Source organism: Lactuca sativa, chromosome 9 (genome assembly GCF_002870075.4).
Source record: "Lactuca sativa cultivar Salinas chromosome 9, Lsat_Salinas_v11, whole genome shotgun sequence".
NCBI classification, from domain to species: domain Eukaryota; kingdom Viridiplantae; phylum Streptophyta; class Magnoliopsida; order Asterales; family Asteraceae; genus Lactuca; species Lactuca sativa.
This window is the reverse complement of record NC_056631.2, coordinates 38,414,006-38,433,839: the sequence shown is the minus strand read 5'-3', so window position 1 is coordinate 38,433,839 and position 19,834 is coordinate 38,414,006. Positions and strand designations below refer to the sequence as shown.

Genomic DNA, 19,834 nt, shown 5'->3' with positions numbered 1-19,834 from the left:
AACACAAATCTTATCAAATTGCCATAGGCAAATCATGGATGAGCCTCACTACCATACGCAACCCCCCATCAACGTAACCAACCCATGAATCCTGAATGGATAACTTCCATTTGTATAGGAAAATTCATTACTACATACTGACAATTATCGTCGATTTGACGGTGATTGATGCTAACATGTGCCGCCGTAATTACAGAAATACCCCTAGTGTAATAGAATGGTTACATGTTTAGTCCCCTAGATTTATAATTATAGTTCTAAATTGTATAGATTTAGCTCCTGTGGTTTTCTTTTTCCATGATTATTACATTTGGCTCTTTATGTATTGCCTTAACTACAGTTTTGGACTCTATATATCTTTATTACAATACAAATTAAAATGATAAACATTGGAATTATGGATTATATTAAAATCCAAAGTTACTATAATAAGTAGCATCCGATTGTTTGGTAATTTTGTTAAGCAAAAGCGATTGACCAAATATAGTCAAAGTTTTTGTTCATCGCAACTACCAATACCTTTTCATTGAAGGAATATTATTGCTGGTGGTTTAATCACCTAATCCCCCACCTGCATTAGCCATTTCAATTTAAATTACTCTTTCCATCTTTAATCATTCACCAATCAGTAGCTACCCTTCTTTAATCAACTAGTATTCACTCAATCAAACAATCGTATTTGCTAAATGGAAATCGAATCGCCTTCTTCAACTGGAAAGAGTCATTTCAAGCTATGGAGCGAACTAGAGTTGCACGAATTTCCAGATAAATTCGTTATCAGACCAGTTAAATCTCCGGGTCAAGGCTTCTCTATCGCTCGTTCCGATGGAACCTTTCGTAATCTTGACGGTTTGTTTGATTGCTTTTTTTCAATTTTCAAGTTTCTCCGTTTGTGTATGTTAGATTTGGTTTTTTATTTATGCAAAATTGAGACGCTAGAGGAGCTAAGAGCATGTTTAATTTTGCGTAGAATTGCTAAACTTCCTGGCATTTGCCCAGTTTCAGAATCAAGTCGCCTGGCTTATTTTCTGTAGACTAGAATTTAAAATTGAATCAGTAATTCAGTATGCTGAAGTTTCAGAAACATAAATTTGTTACTTACCTAAATAATTTGAAAAAGGTTCATGGTAAATCGAAACAACGAATCAATTGAAGATGTAAATATATGCATTATCCTATTTATAAGATGTGCTAACATGGAAATTCTTAACTTGTCACAGGTGAAGTTAATTTGGAAACTGCTTCCAGGATGTATACTATATTTGGAGTTGCTGGAACAATTAGATTGCTTGCAGGTGATAATTGCTACGTATTATACAAGGGTTTGTTGGACATATACATTAAATACAGGCATAGAGCCATTGAACCTTTTAGAATTTGGATAAAATATCATTTTGCATCCATAACAATGATACTTATAGTTGTTTTTCCATACATGGACAGTTGTTCAACTTCTAGTAGGCCCAAATTTGATGAATGTATTGAACTTTTTGTGGTTTTTATGTAGGGACATATGTATTGGTTATAACTTCTCGCAAGGAGGTTGGAACTTACCTTGGTTATCCTGTCTTCAGAGTCATTTCTATGAAATTCTTATCCTGTAATGAAGGTTTAAGTAATCTTAATAATCAACAAGTAAGTTCATTTATTCTGCAAGCTGTTCCATTAAGTCCCACACCTTAATTGTTTCATAAAACCATCATTATACAGAAAAAAGACGAGGCTTACTTCCAGACATTGTTGAGAACTGTAGAGGAGACTCCTGGATTGTATTATTCCTACGAAACAGATATTACATTAAAGTACATTTTCTTATTGAATGATGAACTCCTATAATTTGGTATTTGGATTAGAAAACCTTTTTGATTTCAAAGAAATTTAATGTCTTACAGCTTACAGAGAAGATATAAGTTGGCTGATGGGTGGATGAGTAAACCAATTTGGAAGCAGGTAGATTCTCACATATGATATTCTGTTTTAATTCCACTGTAGCATGTATTATTTGGAATTTCGTGTCCATTTTCATTATAAGACATGTAGTCACTTGTTTAAACAACTTCATTTCCTTCATAACAATACTTCTTGAAGATCAAAAACTTCCCTGTTTGTATTTCAGGCTGACCCACGGTTTGTTTGGAACAGGAATATCTTGGAGGAGCTAATTGAGAATAAGGTTAGACAATAGACACCACATTTTCATTTTTTTCATGATTATGATATTAAATTGTTGAAATATAATCTTCTCTGATATATATTCATATTTCTTACCACAGCTTGATGAGTTCGTTGTGCCACTCTTACAAGGAAATATCCTTTACAATTATTCTTATGAATGCATTCTGTCATTTTCCATACAATAGTAGTTAGATTCCATGCTATTTATGATGTTCTCCTTAACAGAAGATTACGTTTCCAAACTGGACAGCTGAAACTGAATAATTTAACATCCACAATTACATTAATATCAAGGAGGTGCACAAGGCGTCTTGGTAGGTTAAATTGAAATGTTCTGATTTGATAACTTTAAGGTTGTTATTTATCTGTGTGAGGAGTTTGAGGTATTTGATATGAATTAGGTACTAGAATGTGGAGACGTGGAGCTAACCTAGAAGGTGACACTGCAAATTTTATTGAAACTGAACAGTTGCTGGAGTATAATGGATTCAAATCATCATTTTTACAGGTAATTACTACAATTACATCATTTCAGTAGATAAATTTCAAATTCCCAAAATAATGGTTGTTGACTTGTGTTAATCTTCTGAACATATGATCTTTCAGCAGCTTATTAACATTCATTTTACCAGATATATTGAAATTGTATATCTTAAAAGACATTGAAGATGTTATATTACTTTTTTGATTTCAGGTTCGAGGTTCAATTCCTCTATTGTGGGAGCAAATTGTTGATTTAAGTTATAAACCGCGTCTTGCTGTTATTGAGCATCAAGATACAGTATGAATTCCATCATAATAACATCATTTACTTTACTCCTGAATTCATGAGTTATACTTTAATGAGAATATTATATTATGTATTATTTCCTTAAAGTGTGTGAATGTTTTATTTATTTAACTGAATGCAGCCAATGGTGGTGAAACGCCACTTTCATGATCTTATGCAAAGATATGGAGATACTATTGCTGTTGACTTAACTGACCAGGTGCCCAAAGCATTAACTGATAAATGATGTTTAACTATTTGACTATTTGACCAACCCTGTTTAAATATGTATCATATGTTGATATATTTCTCTACAATTATAGTAATCTTTTTATGTTATTGTGATAATGTAGCATGGAAATGAGAGCCTTTTAAACCTTGCATTTGCCACAGAAATGGAAAAGCTTCCTGATGTTAGGTGATTCTCTAATCTTTATTCATGTCTTTTTAATAAGTTATATCATTTGATTGCAATTTTAATGTGAAGTTATTATTGATTCAGATATGTCTCGTTTGATTTCCATCAACGATGTGGCAACCGAAATTTTGAGAATTTGAAACTTTTGTATGATGAAATAGCCGATGACTTTGAAAAGCAGGGGTATTAGCAAAAACTTAACTACACTATTTACAATTTTGCCACCTGAAATAGTTTCCTTAAAAATGGAGCTATAATATTCACTTTTCCAGCTCAGCAGATTCTTCCTCCAAACCACACAAGGAGAGTTGGTAGCAGAGCAGAAAGGAATCATCCGATCCAACTGCATTGACTGCCTTGACCGCACAAATGTTACCCAGGTATTACCAAAAGACGTGAATGCCCTTGTCATTCTTCTAGTCCTAAAAGGGTAAACATGTAAAATTCGTGTTTTTTTTTTTTTAATTGTTGCAGAGTTATCTTGCAAGGATTTCTTTGAATCAACAATTGCAGCGGATGTGTGCACTAACACAATCAGAAAGCATTTGTAGTTTCACAGCTGATGAAGATCTTGAGATCTTCAGGACTTGTAAGGCCTTTTCCTTTTTTTTTTTTTTTTTTCTATTTTTTTTCCATTAAGTTATGTCTGGATAAAGTGCTGTATGGATAAATTATGTTCATAGTGTGGGTGGATCAAGGTGATGAAATCAGCCTCGAGTATTCTGGAACAAATGCTCTAAAAGGGGACATTGTCAGGTAATAATAATAATAATATTAAAATTTCTTATGTTTCCTTTCTCATTCATGATGTTTTTTTAAAGATATGGGAAACAGACTATATCCGGATTAATCAAAGATGGGATGAGTGCCCTTTCAAGATATTATTTAAATAATTTCCAAGATGGAGTTCGCCAGGCAAGTTTCTCAATCTCTTGTGTGTGCAAAAAGACATGAATGCCCTCGTCATAGAAAACAGCTCTTCATCTTTTTTCATGATTATTATTATTATTCTGTGTGTTTTTCAGGATGCAATAGACCTAATAAGTGGTAACTATACTGCTAACGGAAACAGTCCTTCCCCATTTCAACTAAACAAATTCGAAACACGCACTGTAAGTTTATATTATATTTTGAGTTAACTTTTTTTTTTTTATTTCAATTACTAAACAATTATTATATATTTTTTGGATATATATATTCAGTTGTTTCCAGTGGCCTCAGCTTTATTGATCGGAGGGTTGACAGTGACATCCATCACACTTAACCGAGGTATGGTATTCCATGAACTCCATTTTTAACTTTGGATCTACTACTACATACGTGATTTAAAAATATATATAATATTTGAGAAAATGGAAGGAAAAAAACACATGAGGGAAAAATTGTGAAAAATGAGGGACTTAAATGGGTTGAAACTGAAACTTCACAGCAGGACAAAACGCACAGAGTATGATATCTTCAGTAATATGTGTTGGTGCAACTGCTGGAATGATGGCCCTGGTGAAAGCCAACGGAAGACAAATCTGTTCTAGGCCTCGTTTGTGTGGCCTTCTATAATTTCGTCTTTTAAATATTCCTATTAAGTGCTGAATAGATAATGATGTTTGGTTGGGCTCTATCAACAAGGGCAGTTTATATTCTCTTTTATTTTTTGTACCAATAATAGCATAATGCAACTCATAATAGCAATGTGCTTACATCTCTTCACACATAATAGCAGTGTTCCTAAACAAACATTTTTTTTTAAATTGTGTGTTATACAGTTCATATTGTTGAAAAATAAGTGATGGTATAGAAAAAAATATATGTGTTAAAAGGAGTGGGTCCCATTAATAAATTATAAGGAAAAACTTTTGTATTATGTACACATGTTTTTAGGTTGTTGGGGTTGGGTGGGTATAGTGGGGTTAGAGGTGTGGTGGGTGGATGTATGTATGTGGGTATGCATATGCGTAGGTAGGTAGGTAAGGATGGGTGTAGGGTGAGGTTGTAGGGAGTAGGGGAGTCTGTGAGTGTAAAATAGGGATGAATAGTTTGTACCAAATATCGATCTCGTATCAAAACAGGTATCGAATTTAAAAATATGGAACAATACTCGGTACTATGAAATCATGAAATTTGGGATTCTGTACAGGTACTAGTACCATTCTCGGTAACGGAAATGTTAATTCGGTTCAGTACTCGGGATTGACTTTCGATCAAATTCGATTTTCAGAAAATCAGAAACAATATTCGGTACTCTTAAGCAATTGGGACCTCATTTTTATCACTCAAAATCCCTTCAAGAGTCTAGAAGGATAGCTTATTTTGTCCAAATCATAACATGCACCAACTTGGGGATTTTTGGGACAAGAATGGTTTCATAAAGCTAGAATGACTAGATCTATATCATATAAGCATAAAGTTTGAAGCTTTTTTTTACCTTCTGAAGCTTCTAGGGCACAAACTAACTTTAGATCTACAAGCTTGATCTTCTTATCCAACTCCTTTATGCAACACCTTCTTCTTAAAACACTCAAGAAACACTCGATAAGCTCATACACTCAAGGAAATTGCTAGGGTTTGGGGAAAACGACTCTAAGTAGTGGAGGCTAGGGTAAGGGAAGGTCTTGTGCTCATAATGTTGCTTATATAGTCCCCAAACCCTAAATATTAGGGTTTCCTTCTGCCATGAGTACGCCCAAAGTACACAAGTGTACGCCCAACGTACTAGGGTGTGCCTAGTACGCTCAACGTACCCTTATGTACGCGCAACATACTCCTCCTGATCCCAATAATTGCAATTTAGCCCTTAGACTTTTATGACTTCATCCTTTTATCCCCAGGGACCATAAATGACAAATATTGGGATGTTACACATACAACCATAAAGGGAAAATCAGAGTATTTCAATCAATCATTCGAGTACATCAAAGTCAAATAAAGCGGAAATCATGGTGTGTGCAATACGATCACCCCGAGCCCTTCCTCTTCGATCTGAAAGTACCTGAAACATAAACTGAAAATCGTAAGCACGAAGCTTAGTGAGCTTCCTAAAATACCTCATTTCATACATATCATGCATACATACATACATTGATCCCCGCTCGGCATCGGACCCTGCCCGATACATCCATCAGGCCCCACCCGACATCGATCCCCGCCCGATATACACACAACCACATACAAAACATGCAAGAGTTACACAGACAACTAGCAAACTAATAACCAAAATCAATCGGCAGACATTGGTGCCTTCGACTCGTTAAACACTGGGAGGAGACTCACCTCAATCTGCTGGAAAATCAGGTAAATGCTCGGGCTGCTGAAGCGGAGAATCCCCGCACCAACCAACCAAATAATATCCCAATTAATAATTGGGTCATAAACCATAACCAGGAATCTAGTTCATTTGTTCAACACTCAGGGTAAAAGACCATTTTACCTTTCCTCACTTGGCCCAAAACCGAGGCCCAAACTCTAAAGCCCAATAGTGGACCAATTCCTAAAGGACCCCAAAAGCCCAATATGGGCCCAAAGTAAGAAGTGATCTAATACCATAAAAAGTCTAAGGTCCAAACCCAACAAAGCAAAGCCTAACTAAATCCGAGCCCAAAAACTCAAAAAGTTTAATGGCTAACGTACGCTCGATGTACCTAGCTCGTACGCCCGACATACGTGGCTGATTCAGAATCGGGGCTCGCATCTAGTACATCCAGTATACTCAGAAGTACGCCCAGCGTATTGGTTTGAACCCAATTCTTGCCCCAAGGTCTTAACCACTTAAGAACTTAACGACCAACCCTCAGAACAACCTCATAGCAAGGTCTTAAACCATAAAGTCGAAGACTTTAAGCCTTTGCATGGCTAAAAACACCCCAAAGTCCGAATCTAGCATTCTAACTTCATTAAATCGACATTAACCCTGCATGGATGAGCTAAACCCATCAAGCTATCATTTTTGTGCACAAGGAACCTCAGAAATGCTAAGATCTACCATCCCTAGCTTCTTCTGGAGTAGCCTATACTCCCAAGCATGACTTAACGGACCATAAAATTCACAAAATCAAGCCCTAAACTATATCTATCGTAAAGAGCCATCAAGTTAAGTGCTTTATACCTCCAAAAGCTTTCCAAGTTGGTGATAGTTCTGGATCCACAAGCTTCAACTACACCAATGTAACTTCCAAGAGCTCTCCTTCCTTGAAGATCTCTAAAAACACCCTCAAAGGTCACTCCCAAGTTCAAAACAAATAAATGGAAATTAGGGTTTCGTTCTCAGGGTTTGGAGAGGTGGAGGCTAGTCATATGAAGGTCCAAGAGCAACTTAAGGTGTTTAAATAGGGCGAAAACCCTAAAAATCAGGGTTTCTCCCAGGTGACTGTACGCCCAACAGACTCCAGGTACGCCCAGTGTATGTGGATGCCTCCACGACCAACTTTTTGGCTTAGTACGCCCAACATACTCCTAGCGTATGCCCAACATACTAGCCGAGGACCCAAATGCAAAATGTTTTAAGTTTGAGGGCAAAAGAGGAATACCCAAAATGCGAATGTTACGATGCATACATTTTACAGTTCAATTTTGGCCCAAACACACAATGATCACCCTAAAAAAGAGTTAATTGACAAAAAAGTCCTTAGGTTTGTCAAGTTTGGTTGGTTTTGTACCTATGACGATTTTTTCTTCGTTTTTATCTTTAAGTTTTTCAACCTTTTTTATTTTTGCTATTTTTACCTATAATAACAGGTTTCAAGGTTATCATGAAATATTATTTGCAAAAAAACACTTAAGTTTATAAAATATTTTGCAAAAAAACCCTTAAGTTTACAAATCTTAATCATGGTTTTGGTATGTTGTTTATGATGCTCAAATTCATATTGATGAACACATGGTGACATCACTTCTTATCAAGACTGAATGGAATAAGATCTTTCCAAGTAAGGTTAATATATTTCCATGGAGAGCTACATTGGACCGTTTGCCTGCTAAAACAAACTTGCCTAACCGTGGTATTAACATTCCATGTTCCTTATACCCGATTTGTAACAACTCTATAGAAGATATTTGACATGTGCTCATCAAGTGTGAAGTTGTGTCCCAAATTATTCTCAAGAGAATTTGTTGGTGTGATATAGACTTATCTAATTTTATTCTTATTTGTGAATTACTTGGTTTTTTTGGATTCGTTGCATGTGTATGTGGCTCGTAAAGCAGTTTTGGAACCGATCATAGTCACTACGTCGTGGTTCAGTCTGGAATTTCAGAAATAGATGCATCTTTAATACAAATAAACCTAGAAAGGATAAAATGTTTGATGACATAGTTTTGATTGCTTTTAGTTGGATAGCTCATAGGAAGTATAAATTCCAATTTAAATGGCACCATTGGTTTCAAAATCCTCTCTTATACTTGATGTAATTGGTTCATTTTTGCTCTAGCTTCTTGTTAAAATGTGGTTTTTAATGTACTCAACCGTTCAAAAAAAAAACTTTATTCATATACTATGTAAACATAGGGTAAAAAACGTAAATAAACCCTTTAAATCTTTGTGAAAAAAACATATTTATTATAAAAACATAAAATATTTATAAAAGTGTTTTTATACAAATAATATGTCATGGTAATTTGTTATTACAGTTAATTTTTTTTTTTTTTTTGAAAAACTCACATAAATAAACGAAAAAAAAATCATCACATAAACAAAAAAATATAAATCTTTGAAAAGCTAAAACATAACCCAAAAAAAAAAATACTAAAAGAGTAAGCAGACATAGATAATCGGAGTCCGATTAAAAAAATGGGGTGTCGGTGGATAAGCCTCGTACGTGCCACTCGCAGCTGATTTCCCTGTAACCAGGGTTAATTCATACGTCACCTTTGCCTGCATATTCCACTTGTAATCGCAAGCATTCCAGAACCATCGGCAAATTTCTCTTCCACCGCCCCCGTATAAATTTCAGCAGCTCAAGCAAAATTTTCCGGTGTCATCGTTCCAAATGACGAAATCCAGAAGATCAATCGACACAAATGCAAAAGAGTTCGAGAATTTCTTCCAAGGATGGTTAGTTCGTCAGGAACATTACCTGGAAGACCTCCGATCGGCTATGCAAACCTGTGACGCCTCCGAAGATGATCTCCGTGATTTGATCGCTCGTGTTCTCGCGCATTACCTGCAATACTTCGAGGAGAAATCTCGAATCGCAAATCATGATGTGTCGTTAGTTTTCTCGCCGCCGTGGTTTTCGTCTTTTGAACGGAGTTTCTTCTGGATTGCTGGATTTAAACCCGCATTAACGTTCCGCGTTGTGGATCGTTCGGTGGAGGATATGAACAAGGAGCAGGTGGAGATGATGGAGAGGCTGAAGGCGGAGACGAAGGCTGAGGAGAGGGAATTGGAGAATGAGTTGGCGATGATTCAGGAAAGCGTAGCGGCGCCGCCGATTGTTGAGGTTGCTAGGAGAGGAGAGAATTGGTTGGCGAATGGGAAGTATGACAAAATGGAATCGGCATTTGAAACATTGAAAGAGCAGTTGGAGGTGGTTGTCGCGAACGCGGATATGTTGAGGTCGAGAGTGGCGGAGAGGGTGGTGGAGATATTAACGCCGGTGCAGAACGTGAGGTTTTTAGCGGCAGTGACAGAGTTGCAGCTCAAAATAAGGACGCGTGGTTGGCAGCTTGATTCCCAGCGAGGAGACAAAGGACGATGAGTTATGCACTTTACTTGTAATCCGTTTTGCTTCTTTACCAAAAAAGAAAAAGTTATCAATTTTGGTCGTTTTTGTTATAAATTAATTAAGACTTCTCCTAAATCTTTTTGAATTAGAGAGTTAATAAATTTTGTTTTAAATGTGCGTTAGTATACCTTAAGATCACCAACTTGATTTAACTATTTTATGATTTTACAAACGAAATAATCTCAATCTTATTAGGATTTATCTGATCTACAATGAGTTTTTAGGACACGGATTAAAATATTAAAATATTAAAATCTTCACATCGATTTTAACACGATCTGATACCTTTCTTTTAGTTTTATAACTTTATTATCTAGTTTAATCTTAAAAATCCATTCGATTTGGGAAAAAAAAGTTGCAAGGAGCCTCATAGAACATTATCGATTTATTTTGAATTATACATGTTACACTTATGATATTCCTTTTGTGATCAAAGCCTTTACTTGTAAATATCAAAATTCCTTTTGTGATCAAAGCCTTTACTTGTAAATATCAAATTGATCTTGATATTATTTATAATTAACATGTAACAATCCAATGATAATGTATTTTTAATTTTAACCTAAATATGAAGATTAATTGCATTTTAGCCCTTATATATGAGAAATGTTGCAATTTGGCCCATAGTGTCATTTCTGTAATTTTGGGGATGAGCTCACGTACGATGGGTGTACGTGCCTGATCCACAAACCCTAATTTTAGGGTTTGGACCCTATATAAACATCATTAACTCTCAAATGCTCACTCCCTCACCAGCCTTAAAACCTCATTTCGTCCATTGCAACCCTAAAATATCTGTAAGGTCTTGTGTGTGTTCCTTTGAGCTCAAAACTGAGTTAACTCGGCTGGGTTGAATCGGTTGATTTTGTTAGGTTTGACCAATCATGACCAAAGGGTATTTTGGGTAAATTGTTATTAATTTTAGTTGGGAAATATTTTGGGTAATAGATGTCGAGTAGAGCCAATTTCGAAGTAGAGATTTATTCAGCTTGCATTCAGACTGAGAGGTGAGTTTTCCTTATTGTGCCCATGGGTCGAAGACACCAATGCCAACCCACTAGATTATGTATCCTGGTTAGGATAGTGTTATGCTAATATGTGGCTGATTAGTAGATCTGCATGATTATCTGTATTTTGCTGGTTCTGTGTTTATGTTTGTCTGTTACATATGTCGACATATTGTGTTTGGGTTAAGGCGGTCTTGCTTTGTGTTGTAGGCCAAGACACCCGAGGACGACCAGATAGGTTGTAGGCACTGCGAGACAGTCTAGTCAGGCCGACGGCCCACAAAGCGGTCTGGATAGGCTGCAGGCCTTAGGAGGCGGTCCAGTCATGCCGAAGGCTCGTAGAGCGGTCTGGATAGGCTGTAGGCCCTACGAGGTGGTTCAGTCAGGTTGGCTGCTTATATATGTATGCTTGTTTGTCATTTGGTGTTTTGGTACTTTAGGGAACTCACTAAACTTTGGTTTATAGTTTTAGTTTATTGTTTTCAGGTACTTTAGAGGATCATGGGAAAGTAAAGGCCTGATCGTGCACATCTTCCAATTTTCATGTGATTGGTTTACTTGGGACACTATGATATGATGTTACTTTTGAAACAATGAGTATTATTGTAAACAATGTTGGTTCATGGTTGATTTTGAAAATTTTAAATTTATTGTGATTTTTGGAATGTTACATAACATGTTTTTATGGTCTTAATAACAAAAATTATGGTTTATGCTTAAAAAGTTATGGTCTCAACAACAAAAAGTTAAGGTCCATGTTTAAGGTGGTAAATTTCATTCCATATCAACGTCTTAATCAACATCAAACTGTAATCTATACTGTACATCCAAGACTTACAAACAAATTTGAATGAGTTTATTTTCCTACGAACTTACGACCCCAATCTGATCTTATAATCATGATCTTGCAACACATAAAACGATCATGCTAATATATTAATCTTGACAACCTTGTTATCAAGTTATTATTTAAGGCGATTACTTGTGTATGTAATGATATTTTAAGTTAAGGTTATTGTCAATGTAGCCCAACAATTTCTGACATACATACAATTAAAACTTTCACTACAAGAATATCGGGATTTTGTGGTGATATCATTAGCATCAACAACAACTATTAGCAGCAACATCCAACATTAGAGTTAGGTGTCGTCGCTAATAGTGGTTGTCTTTGTTAATGACGTTTCCACTAAAGTTCACCAGCCCTAATTTGCGTGAATCTCTGGGGTTAAACCTTATTTGGTTATTTTGTGCCTAATCAAAAGGTAGAAACCAAGATACATACAAAATAATAGTGGCGATCCCAATACACACGAAGGGTATCGTCGTGACGTCGTTAATACTTGGAAAAAAAAAAGACCGCCAACAATTCCCTCCAAAGTTGTCGTCACTATTAATAACCCGTTGCCGCTAATACATGTTGCATATAATACCCCTCCATGCTAATTCCTTCCCTCTTCTGTGTTCTCTTTTCTATATCAACACTCGGGTGAAATTATGACCCTCCCGTTGATTTTTCACCGACAAAGACCACAATCTACAAACTATCAATACTCTGGCAATGAGGTAGCTCATCACCTCCACGACAGTGTCGACAATGACAGGTGACGGATCCATGTGAAACCTCCGTCTTTTTTTCTTTTTCATTCTCATTTTCTTTCTCTTCTCTGGTTCCCAAAGACCAAACTCGTCGATTTTGTCGGATTTTATCAGTTATCTGTCAATACTGCTGCTCTTTGCCAAAATGTAATGACCCAATTTTCAAGTCCGAAATTCTCATTTTAATTAACAGACTCATAAAAACATTCATAAGAAAATACTGTGAAATCACATCATCTCATAAAACAATGTATCATGTCTGAAAACCCAAGCCATAAAATTACTAACATGTCAGAGTACAATCCCAGAATATCCATAGTGCGGAACACAAAGAATGTATGTATGATGTGCCGCTACCGCGCCAGCTCCTTCCTCTTCGCTGCAGAGGTACCTAAAACCAAAACTGTAAACTGTAAGCACGAAGCTTAGTGAGTCCCCCCATCGTACCACATACCATACAATCACATAGCATACATACTGTCGGGCAATTCCGGGGTGCCCGACCTACCCGATACGACCATTCTGGGGTGTCGACCTACCCATGCGGCCATTCTGGGGTGTCGTCCTACCCATGTCAAGTCATTTTGGGGTGCTGACCTACCCATGTCAAGCCATTCTGGGGTGCTGACCTACCCGTCAGTCCTAACAACCGACCCTTAAGGACTATTCCACCCCCTACTGCTACTATCACATATATCATAACATAAACATACTATCAGACATATCTGGGGTGTCCAAACTACCCTTCGGTCCTTACAACCGAACTTGGGGACTATTCCCCCTCCTACTACGACTATCACGTATAACATATCATGCCAGCATATAAAAATATCATCACATACTGTCAGACATATTTGGGGTGTCTGACCTACCCTTCGGTCCTAACAACCGAACTCCACTACTATCACATATAACATATCATGCCAGCGTATAACATATCAGGTAGTAGCAAACCTAGATGATATCACAAAGACAATCATCTAACATACAACTCCTACTGGTGGGCCGACATTGTGGCCGTAGACCCACCGCTACTAGAAGGTAACTCACCTTGTACGAGTAACTGCTGAAAATCTGTGTGGGAAACCTCTGTCTGCTACTACTCCGGAAATCCTCCGACTATAATCCCCACAAAACACTCAGTCAGAATCTGATATCTGCTCTTAGGGTAAAAGGGCTATTTTACCCCCAACCAAGTCCAAGTCAAAGTCAACTTCCAGTTGACCCGACTCGCCGAGTTGGGTCGTCAACTCGTCGAGTCCCTAACCCTTTACCCGTCCTTATCCGCGACTCGACTCGTCGAGTTTGGCAACGACTCGACGGGTTCCTCTTCTATATGATCATCGAATGAACCTTCATCTGACTCGTCGAGTTGTATGAACAACTCGTCGAGTTCACCATCATCTGATGAACAAGTCCTGTCCTTGACTCGCCGAGTTGTATGAACAACTCGTCGAGTTCGTCTTCATGTTTTGGGAGATTGCCTTGGACTCGCCGAGTCTGTTCTAGCACTCGTCGAGTCCCATGAACTCCAGGTCTAAGGCTAAGTCCAATACGTTGGGTCACTCCTTCAGACCTTCTGCAACCCTTCTAACACCCAACTGAGTTCTTTTGACCCTCAGCAGATATGGGACTTTATGCCTTGGGCTCGTCGAGTCCCAAGAACGGACTCGCCGAGTCAATAACGTCCACGACCTATTTCCTCAATTTCTGTTGTATAACCTTTGACCAAATGATAGATCCAAGCCCCTAAGCTCGATCTAGCACGTAAAGTTACGAACTTTACGTGCATGCATGGGACTTTTGAACCTAAAAGGCTCAAAAATGGCTCTTATGTTGCATGGGACCTTCCTTGAGTGCAAAAGCAACCCAAATCTGCCTTGTGACTCCTCCCAAGACTTAGATCTGAGGTCTTGACCCCTAACCATGCTTGCAATCATGGTTGGTTACCTCATATGGCTTAAAAAGCCCTAAATCTTCCCCAAAAAGGGCTCTAACAATTGAACAAGCAAGGTATAGACTTTATACCTTTCAAAGACTGCAAATGATGTACAAACCTCGAATCCTTCAGTCTCCTCTTGATCCTTCTATGCTCTTCCTTCTTCCTTGAGGTCAAAACCCACAAAAATCACTCAAAAGCCTTAGATCTTGCACCAAAACACTTAGGATTTGCTATGGAGGGTTTCTGGAGCAATAGGGACAAGTGGTGACTGAAAGAGATGATTAAATAGGGTGCAAACCCTCAGATTAGGGTTTTTGTCCAGTCAGAGCCTACTCGTCGAGTCCGGGACCCGACTCGACGAGTCTAATACTTAAATCCCACACCCTATCCCAATTTTACTCGGCGAGTTGGTCCTTCAACTCGCCGAGTCCCAGGCCAAAAATGCAAAACACTTAAATAAAAAGACATACCAAGAACCAGGTGCTACACAAAATCTCTAGCTTTCTACCGGAATATCGGTTCTGCTGCCCGAGTACTGCCACCACCACCCTTCGTTGTCGGATTATGTCACCATAGGTTCTATATAATCTGTTTTTTTTTTTTTTTCATATTTATACTATATATTTTGTGTATGCATATGTGTATATTATTTGTATGTGCATTTGTATGAATGATGTATATATGGAAAAAAGATAATTATGTATGTATATATGTTTATGTATATGTGCATTATGTATGTATAATGTATATATGAAAATAGAAAATTATGTATGTATATACGTATTTATATGCAATTTGGAATGTATGTGTGTATAATATATATATATATATATATATATATATATATATATATATATATATATATCATGACCTTAATTGTAAAATACAATGCTATACTGAAAAAAAATACTATAATTCACAAATAAATAAATAAATAAATAAAAGAAAACTATATAATATGTAAAGTGAAATTCTATAATAGGAAAAAAAATAAAAAAAATACAATGTTATAATAAAAAACAATATAATATATAAAGTACAATGTTATAATAGAAAATTTAAAATAAAATAAAATGTCATAAATAGCAATAATAATAATAATAATAATAGTAATAATAATAAGATGCTATAAAAAATATGATAATTCACCTTTTTGCAACGACAAATGTCACCACTAAAAATCGCTATTCTTGTAGTTTTTTTCTTATTTTTATGATATGATCCTTGTTGAATACTATGTGATACTATATTCTTCACATTTTGTAGCGATAAGTGCTGCCATTAAAAATCAATATCCTTATAGCGTTTCCTTACTTATATGATATAATTATTGTTGAATACTATGTGATACGCCAAAGTATCAATATAATAAGTTTAAAGACTTGTATCAAAAACTTAAAACTTTTATTTATATTGAGGGAAATATGTAGAAAAGTTCTATTATTTTAGGAATTTTTTTATAAAGTTTTAATTTTTTTATATAAAAATATCGATTATTTAATATTTTGCTCAAATTAACAAAAAAAAATCCTTATATTTATTTTAACTGAAAATGACATACTATCATATAAAATTAAATAATTAAAACTTTTATATTATTTTCTTTTAGAACTATTAACAAACTTTTTTTCTCAAATACGTGCGTATCGAGATTAGGGTGTTTGTGGTACTAAATAAAAAATAAAGTAAAATGACACTTGGTTAATAACGTTGTACGCCCTTCGTCCTTCGTAAGTAATGACTTTTTGGGTTGCAACTTGCATGTTAGTGTTCTATCTAGAATATTTTTTTTTACTAAGAATAATAGTAAGTCTGGAAAAGTATAGCTCAATAATCACAAAAAATAATACATATTCATGTCACAAATTCGATCACCTAGCCACATTGTTGGATTAGTGTCTAAATCCATAACTACTTTGGTATGTACTTGACCCGATGGTGCATGGTCCTTTTGGGTTGCCTTCACCAAAGCAACTTGATAGGATGAATTATGGAGAGAAATGATTAATTATGATTTATTAATATATTATGAAAATAATATATTAAAGGAGAAATCATATTGTTTAATTAATATTAGTCAAGAATTAATTGGTAATTAGTTTTATGGCTAAAAGAGATTAATTAAACTTAAGGGACTGGAATTGTAATTATAAGATAATTGCAATTGGGCTATGGATTACCTTATAATATAAGGTTGGACGAATTCTATGGGAAACCCATTAGAAATCGTCCAAGGCTTATTAAAGAAGGGTCCATGGGCTGCTTAGGGCTTAAGCAGTCAATTTAGGGTTTCCTAGTTCAAAACCCTAATAGCCTACGTGTATATAAAGGACCCTTAAGCCCCAAAAACGTGGTGGACATGTTCCTTACGGTTTTCACACGTTTTGGACAGCCTCCTTCTCTTCTCCTCTTCATCCTCTTGCTCTTGGTGTTTGTGAACCATTTGAGGAGTAACATTTGTGACTCTAAGCTTTCTAAAGTCATTACAAGGAGGATTTGAGATTGTTATTGCTACATAACAATCAAGGTAATATCTTAAACCCTATTTTACCTTAATATGATTAATTGCATACTAGATCTAGGGTTTATAGCTTTGGATATTCAATTGCATGTTCATTAGACAAACTAGATCCAAAAGCTATTAGGGTTTGCATGTACACCATAGGAATGATGTATAGTCTAAAACCCATCACACATGGCCTCAGTCGCTTCTAAAATTATGCCTATTTAACGAGATCCTAAACAAATGCTACAAAACATAAATTAAACCATAATAAGTATATAAATAAATAAAACTCATTGTCATTTATTTTTATCTAAAAATGTTTATAGTATATAGTCATACAGAGCATGAAGAACATATGCCTTGATGCATGAGTTTATGACTTCAATAATGACAAATAAATAATACATGATAACTTCTTAGAAGATCTCCAATAGTCTTTCTTTCAAAAACTTTTTATGATGTGAAAAACCAAGTAGATAATAAATTTACGATAAAATAAAACGAGATTCCATAACAAATAAATAGTTAATTTTTCGTTTCCATTTCCATAAGCACCAAGCAGAGTCCAATCTCTAAATATTATTAAAAGAGAACCTTTAATTCTAAATTGAAGAAATCAGGGCCATTGATTGTATTTCAATTTTATATTTTCCACCATTGGATTATTTGCTGATATCATCTTTGTCAACCCTTTATTTTTGTCCACAAATTTTATAAAATATATACTACATTTAAAATTAGGAAGTCTATTAATGACAATTAAATCTCACCAAAAATAAAATGAATTAAATTAAGAATTCTATTAATGACAATTAAATCTCACCAAAAATAAAATGAATTAAATTAGGAATTTTATTAATTACAATTAAAATTTCACCAAAAATAAAATGAAAAAATGTCTCGCCCCATCCGTCGTTACCAGTACCTCTACCTTCTCTCCCTTTTTTTTACATAATTTATCTAACCTGAGTTTTGTAGTGGGAAAGAAGAAATAAAATATATGTGGGCTTCGATCTGTGTAGTGATGTTTTGTGTTCGATCATCATGAAAGAAGGAGGAATGATATAGAGATAAATTTCTTTGGATTCTACTTTAATTTGATCGTAGTTTAGATCAATTTTGGGTACATTTTAGATTATGTTTCTTTTATTATGTTTCAACTATGAAGTTCCAATCTATAAAACCTTTCGATTTAAGTTTAAATCCATAATGGTTATATTTTCTGAATCTGCTTCTATTTTTGTTCTTATGATTTGTATTGTTGATTTTGATTTTTTAAGTTATAAATATCTGAAGAGCAAAAGGATGGACACAGCAGCACCGCTACCTCTCATCCATTGTTTCGATTTGGAAGATATGTCCACTAGGTAGTGAGTTTGTATATGTCAATTTTCTTTTTTATTTTTACATTTTTGTATATGCATTTGGTCAATGATTTTGTTGTGGCTTACCAAGTCATGAATGGAAGATATACTCGAGTCAATATCTATAATGCTTTACCCATTCGATCCTTTCCTGGATTTGGAGATGGAATTTAAACCCTTATACCAGTGAGTGATCCACATATTCTACAACTCAACAAAACCCAATGGTGATATGTGTTTTGATTTATTTAAAAAACATCTTTTAAAGATACAAATTGGGCTCTCAGAAATAAGTTATTCACCTATCCTTTTTTAATATTATAAAAAAAAACATCTTTTAGACTCAATAGCAAAGAAAAGACAAAGTGTTAGTATACCATGTAAATAGATTACATCGATAAATCTTAATGAAAAATGTTTGGGATTGATTAATTTTTGTTAATTAGCATGTTTTTTTTGTTAACTTGCGTTGTCTGGGCATGCCGAGGAGCATAGTAAAAACCTTTCACAACCTTATTCTTTCGTTTAACTGGTTTGAATCTTTTTATTGACTTTACTTTCTCAAGCATAAATGGGTACACCATACACTCTTGAAAATAGGGTTGGGAACATTGTGAGTATCAATGTTTTCTCAACAATAAGAGAATATATTAGTATAAAACTTGCAATATAAATCATTTTTAATTACATAATAATAACTAAACAAATATATGGGAAGGATTATTTTTATAATTTAAATTGCAATATATAACATAAAAATCGTATGAAATTTTCATTATGTTCCATTCCATGCCTCACAAACATGTTTCGGGAATGAAATTACTTATTCTATTATCTTGCTTTTACGATTACATATCCATTCCATTTCTTTGTTGTTCCACTCTTTGCAACCTCACATATCTCAAAAAAATAATTTAGAAATCCATCATACAATAGAAAATGTTTTATAAACTCCTATAATGGAAGAAGAAAGATAAGACTAAATGAGTGTATGGTGTTAATCTAATTATGATGTTCTTTCATCTCTATTTTGCATGTTTCTAGCTTGTTTGTAGTATTGTCTATAAAATATTGTTGTTATATTTGAAAGTTTATTTTACCATTTTCATCTTTTTATGTGTATATTTTAATCTTTCAGGTTTTTAGAGTATTTGAGGAACCGTTTTTTCTTGGGAGTGGCGTAAAGTCAAGGGCCCTAAAACTGGAGGGTAGTTGTATTTAGAGCCACTTAAATATTGAAGATTTTTGTTGACATTAATTTCAATAATCATATGTACCTCAGAAGAGATATCATAAGTATAGTTTATTTTTTATAACGTTTTTTGTATTTTTATTAAA

At 35.0% G+C, this 19,834-nt stretch overlaps 2 protein-coding genes across 5 annotated transcripts; both read left to right on the top strand.

The window, feature by feature from the left end:
• The first annotated feature begins 412 nt into the window (after window positions 1-412).
• LOC111882712 (phosphoinositide phosphatase SAC8) lies at window positions 413-5,110 on the top strand. 4 transcript variants are annotated; one of them, XM_042898095.2, is made up of 20 exons: window positions 414-849; window positions 1,221-1,295; window positions 1,508-1,635; window positions 1,711-1,802; window positions 1,893-1,950; window positions 2,117-2,173; window positions 2,274-2,307; window positions 2,409-2,489; window positions 2,577-2,683; window positions 2,870-2,956; window positions 3,087-3,164; window positions 3,298-3,362; window positions 3,447-3,545; window positions 3,640-3,742; window positions 3,837-3,951; window positions 4,046-4,118; window positions 4,184-4,277; window positions 4,388-4,474; window positions 4,565-4,631; window positions 4,795-5,110. In XM_042898095.2, exons 1-20 carry the CDS (start codon window positions 687-689, stop codon window positions 4,917-4,919), a joined length of 1,788 nt encoding a protein of 595 aa, XP_042754029.1. In that variant the 5' UTR covers window positions 414-686; the 3' UTR covers window positions 4,920-5,110. The 4 variants fall into 4 exon arrangements, 3 of the variants coding, with proteins under 3 accessions (XP_042754029.1, XP_023734844.1, XP_023734845.1); XM_023879076.3 differs by having other exon boundaries at window positions 419-849; window positions 4,792-5,110; XM_023879077.2 differs by having other exon boundaries at window positions 421-849; window positions 3,643-3,742; window positions 4,792-5,110.
• Window positions 5,111-8,976: 3,866 nt separating this feature from the next.
• Window positions 8,977-10,193, top strand: LOC111882683 (protein ZW2). The gene has a single exon (XM_023879049.3). The coding sequence runs from the start codon at window positions 9,341-9,343 to the stop codon at window positions 10,049-10,051; it is 711 nt and encodes a 236-aa protein (XP_023734817.1). The 5' UTR covers window positions 8,977-9,340; the 3' UTR covers window positions 10,052-10,193.
• Window positions 10,194-19,834: the final 9,641 nt, after the last annotated feature.

Bases quoted from the DNA above. Each gene is read 5' to 3' on its own strand.
- LOC111882683 (XM_023879049.3), top strand. From the start codon at position 9,341: ATGACGAAATCCAGAAGATCAATCGACACAAATGCAAAAGAGTTCGAG.
- LOC111882712 (XM_023879076.3), top strand. From the start codon at position 687: ATGGAAATCGAATCGCCTTCTTCAACTGGAAAGAGTCATTTCAAGCTA. The intron at 1,296-1,507 runs GTGATAATTGCT...GTTTTTATGTAG, and splicing joins AACAATTAGATTGCTTGCAG to GGACATATGTATTGGTTATA. The intron at 2,957-3,086 runs GTATGAATTCCA...AACTGAATGCAG, and splicing joins TTATTGAGCATCAAGATACA to CCAATGGTGGTGAAACGCCA.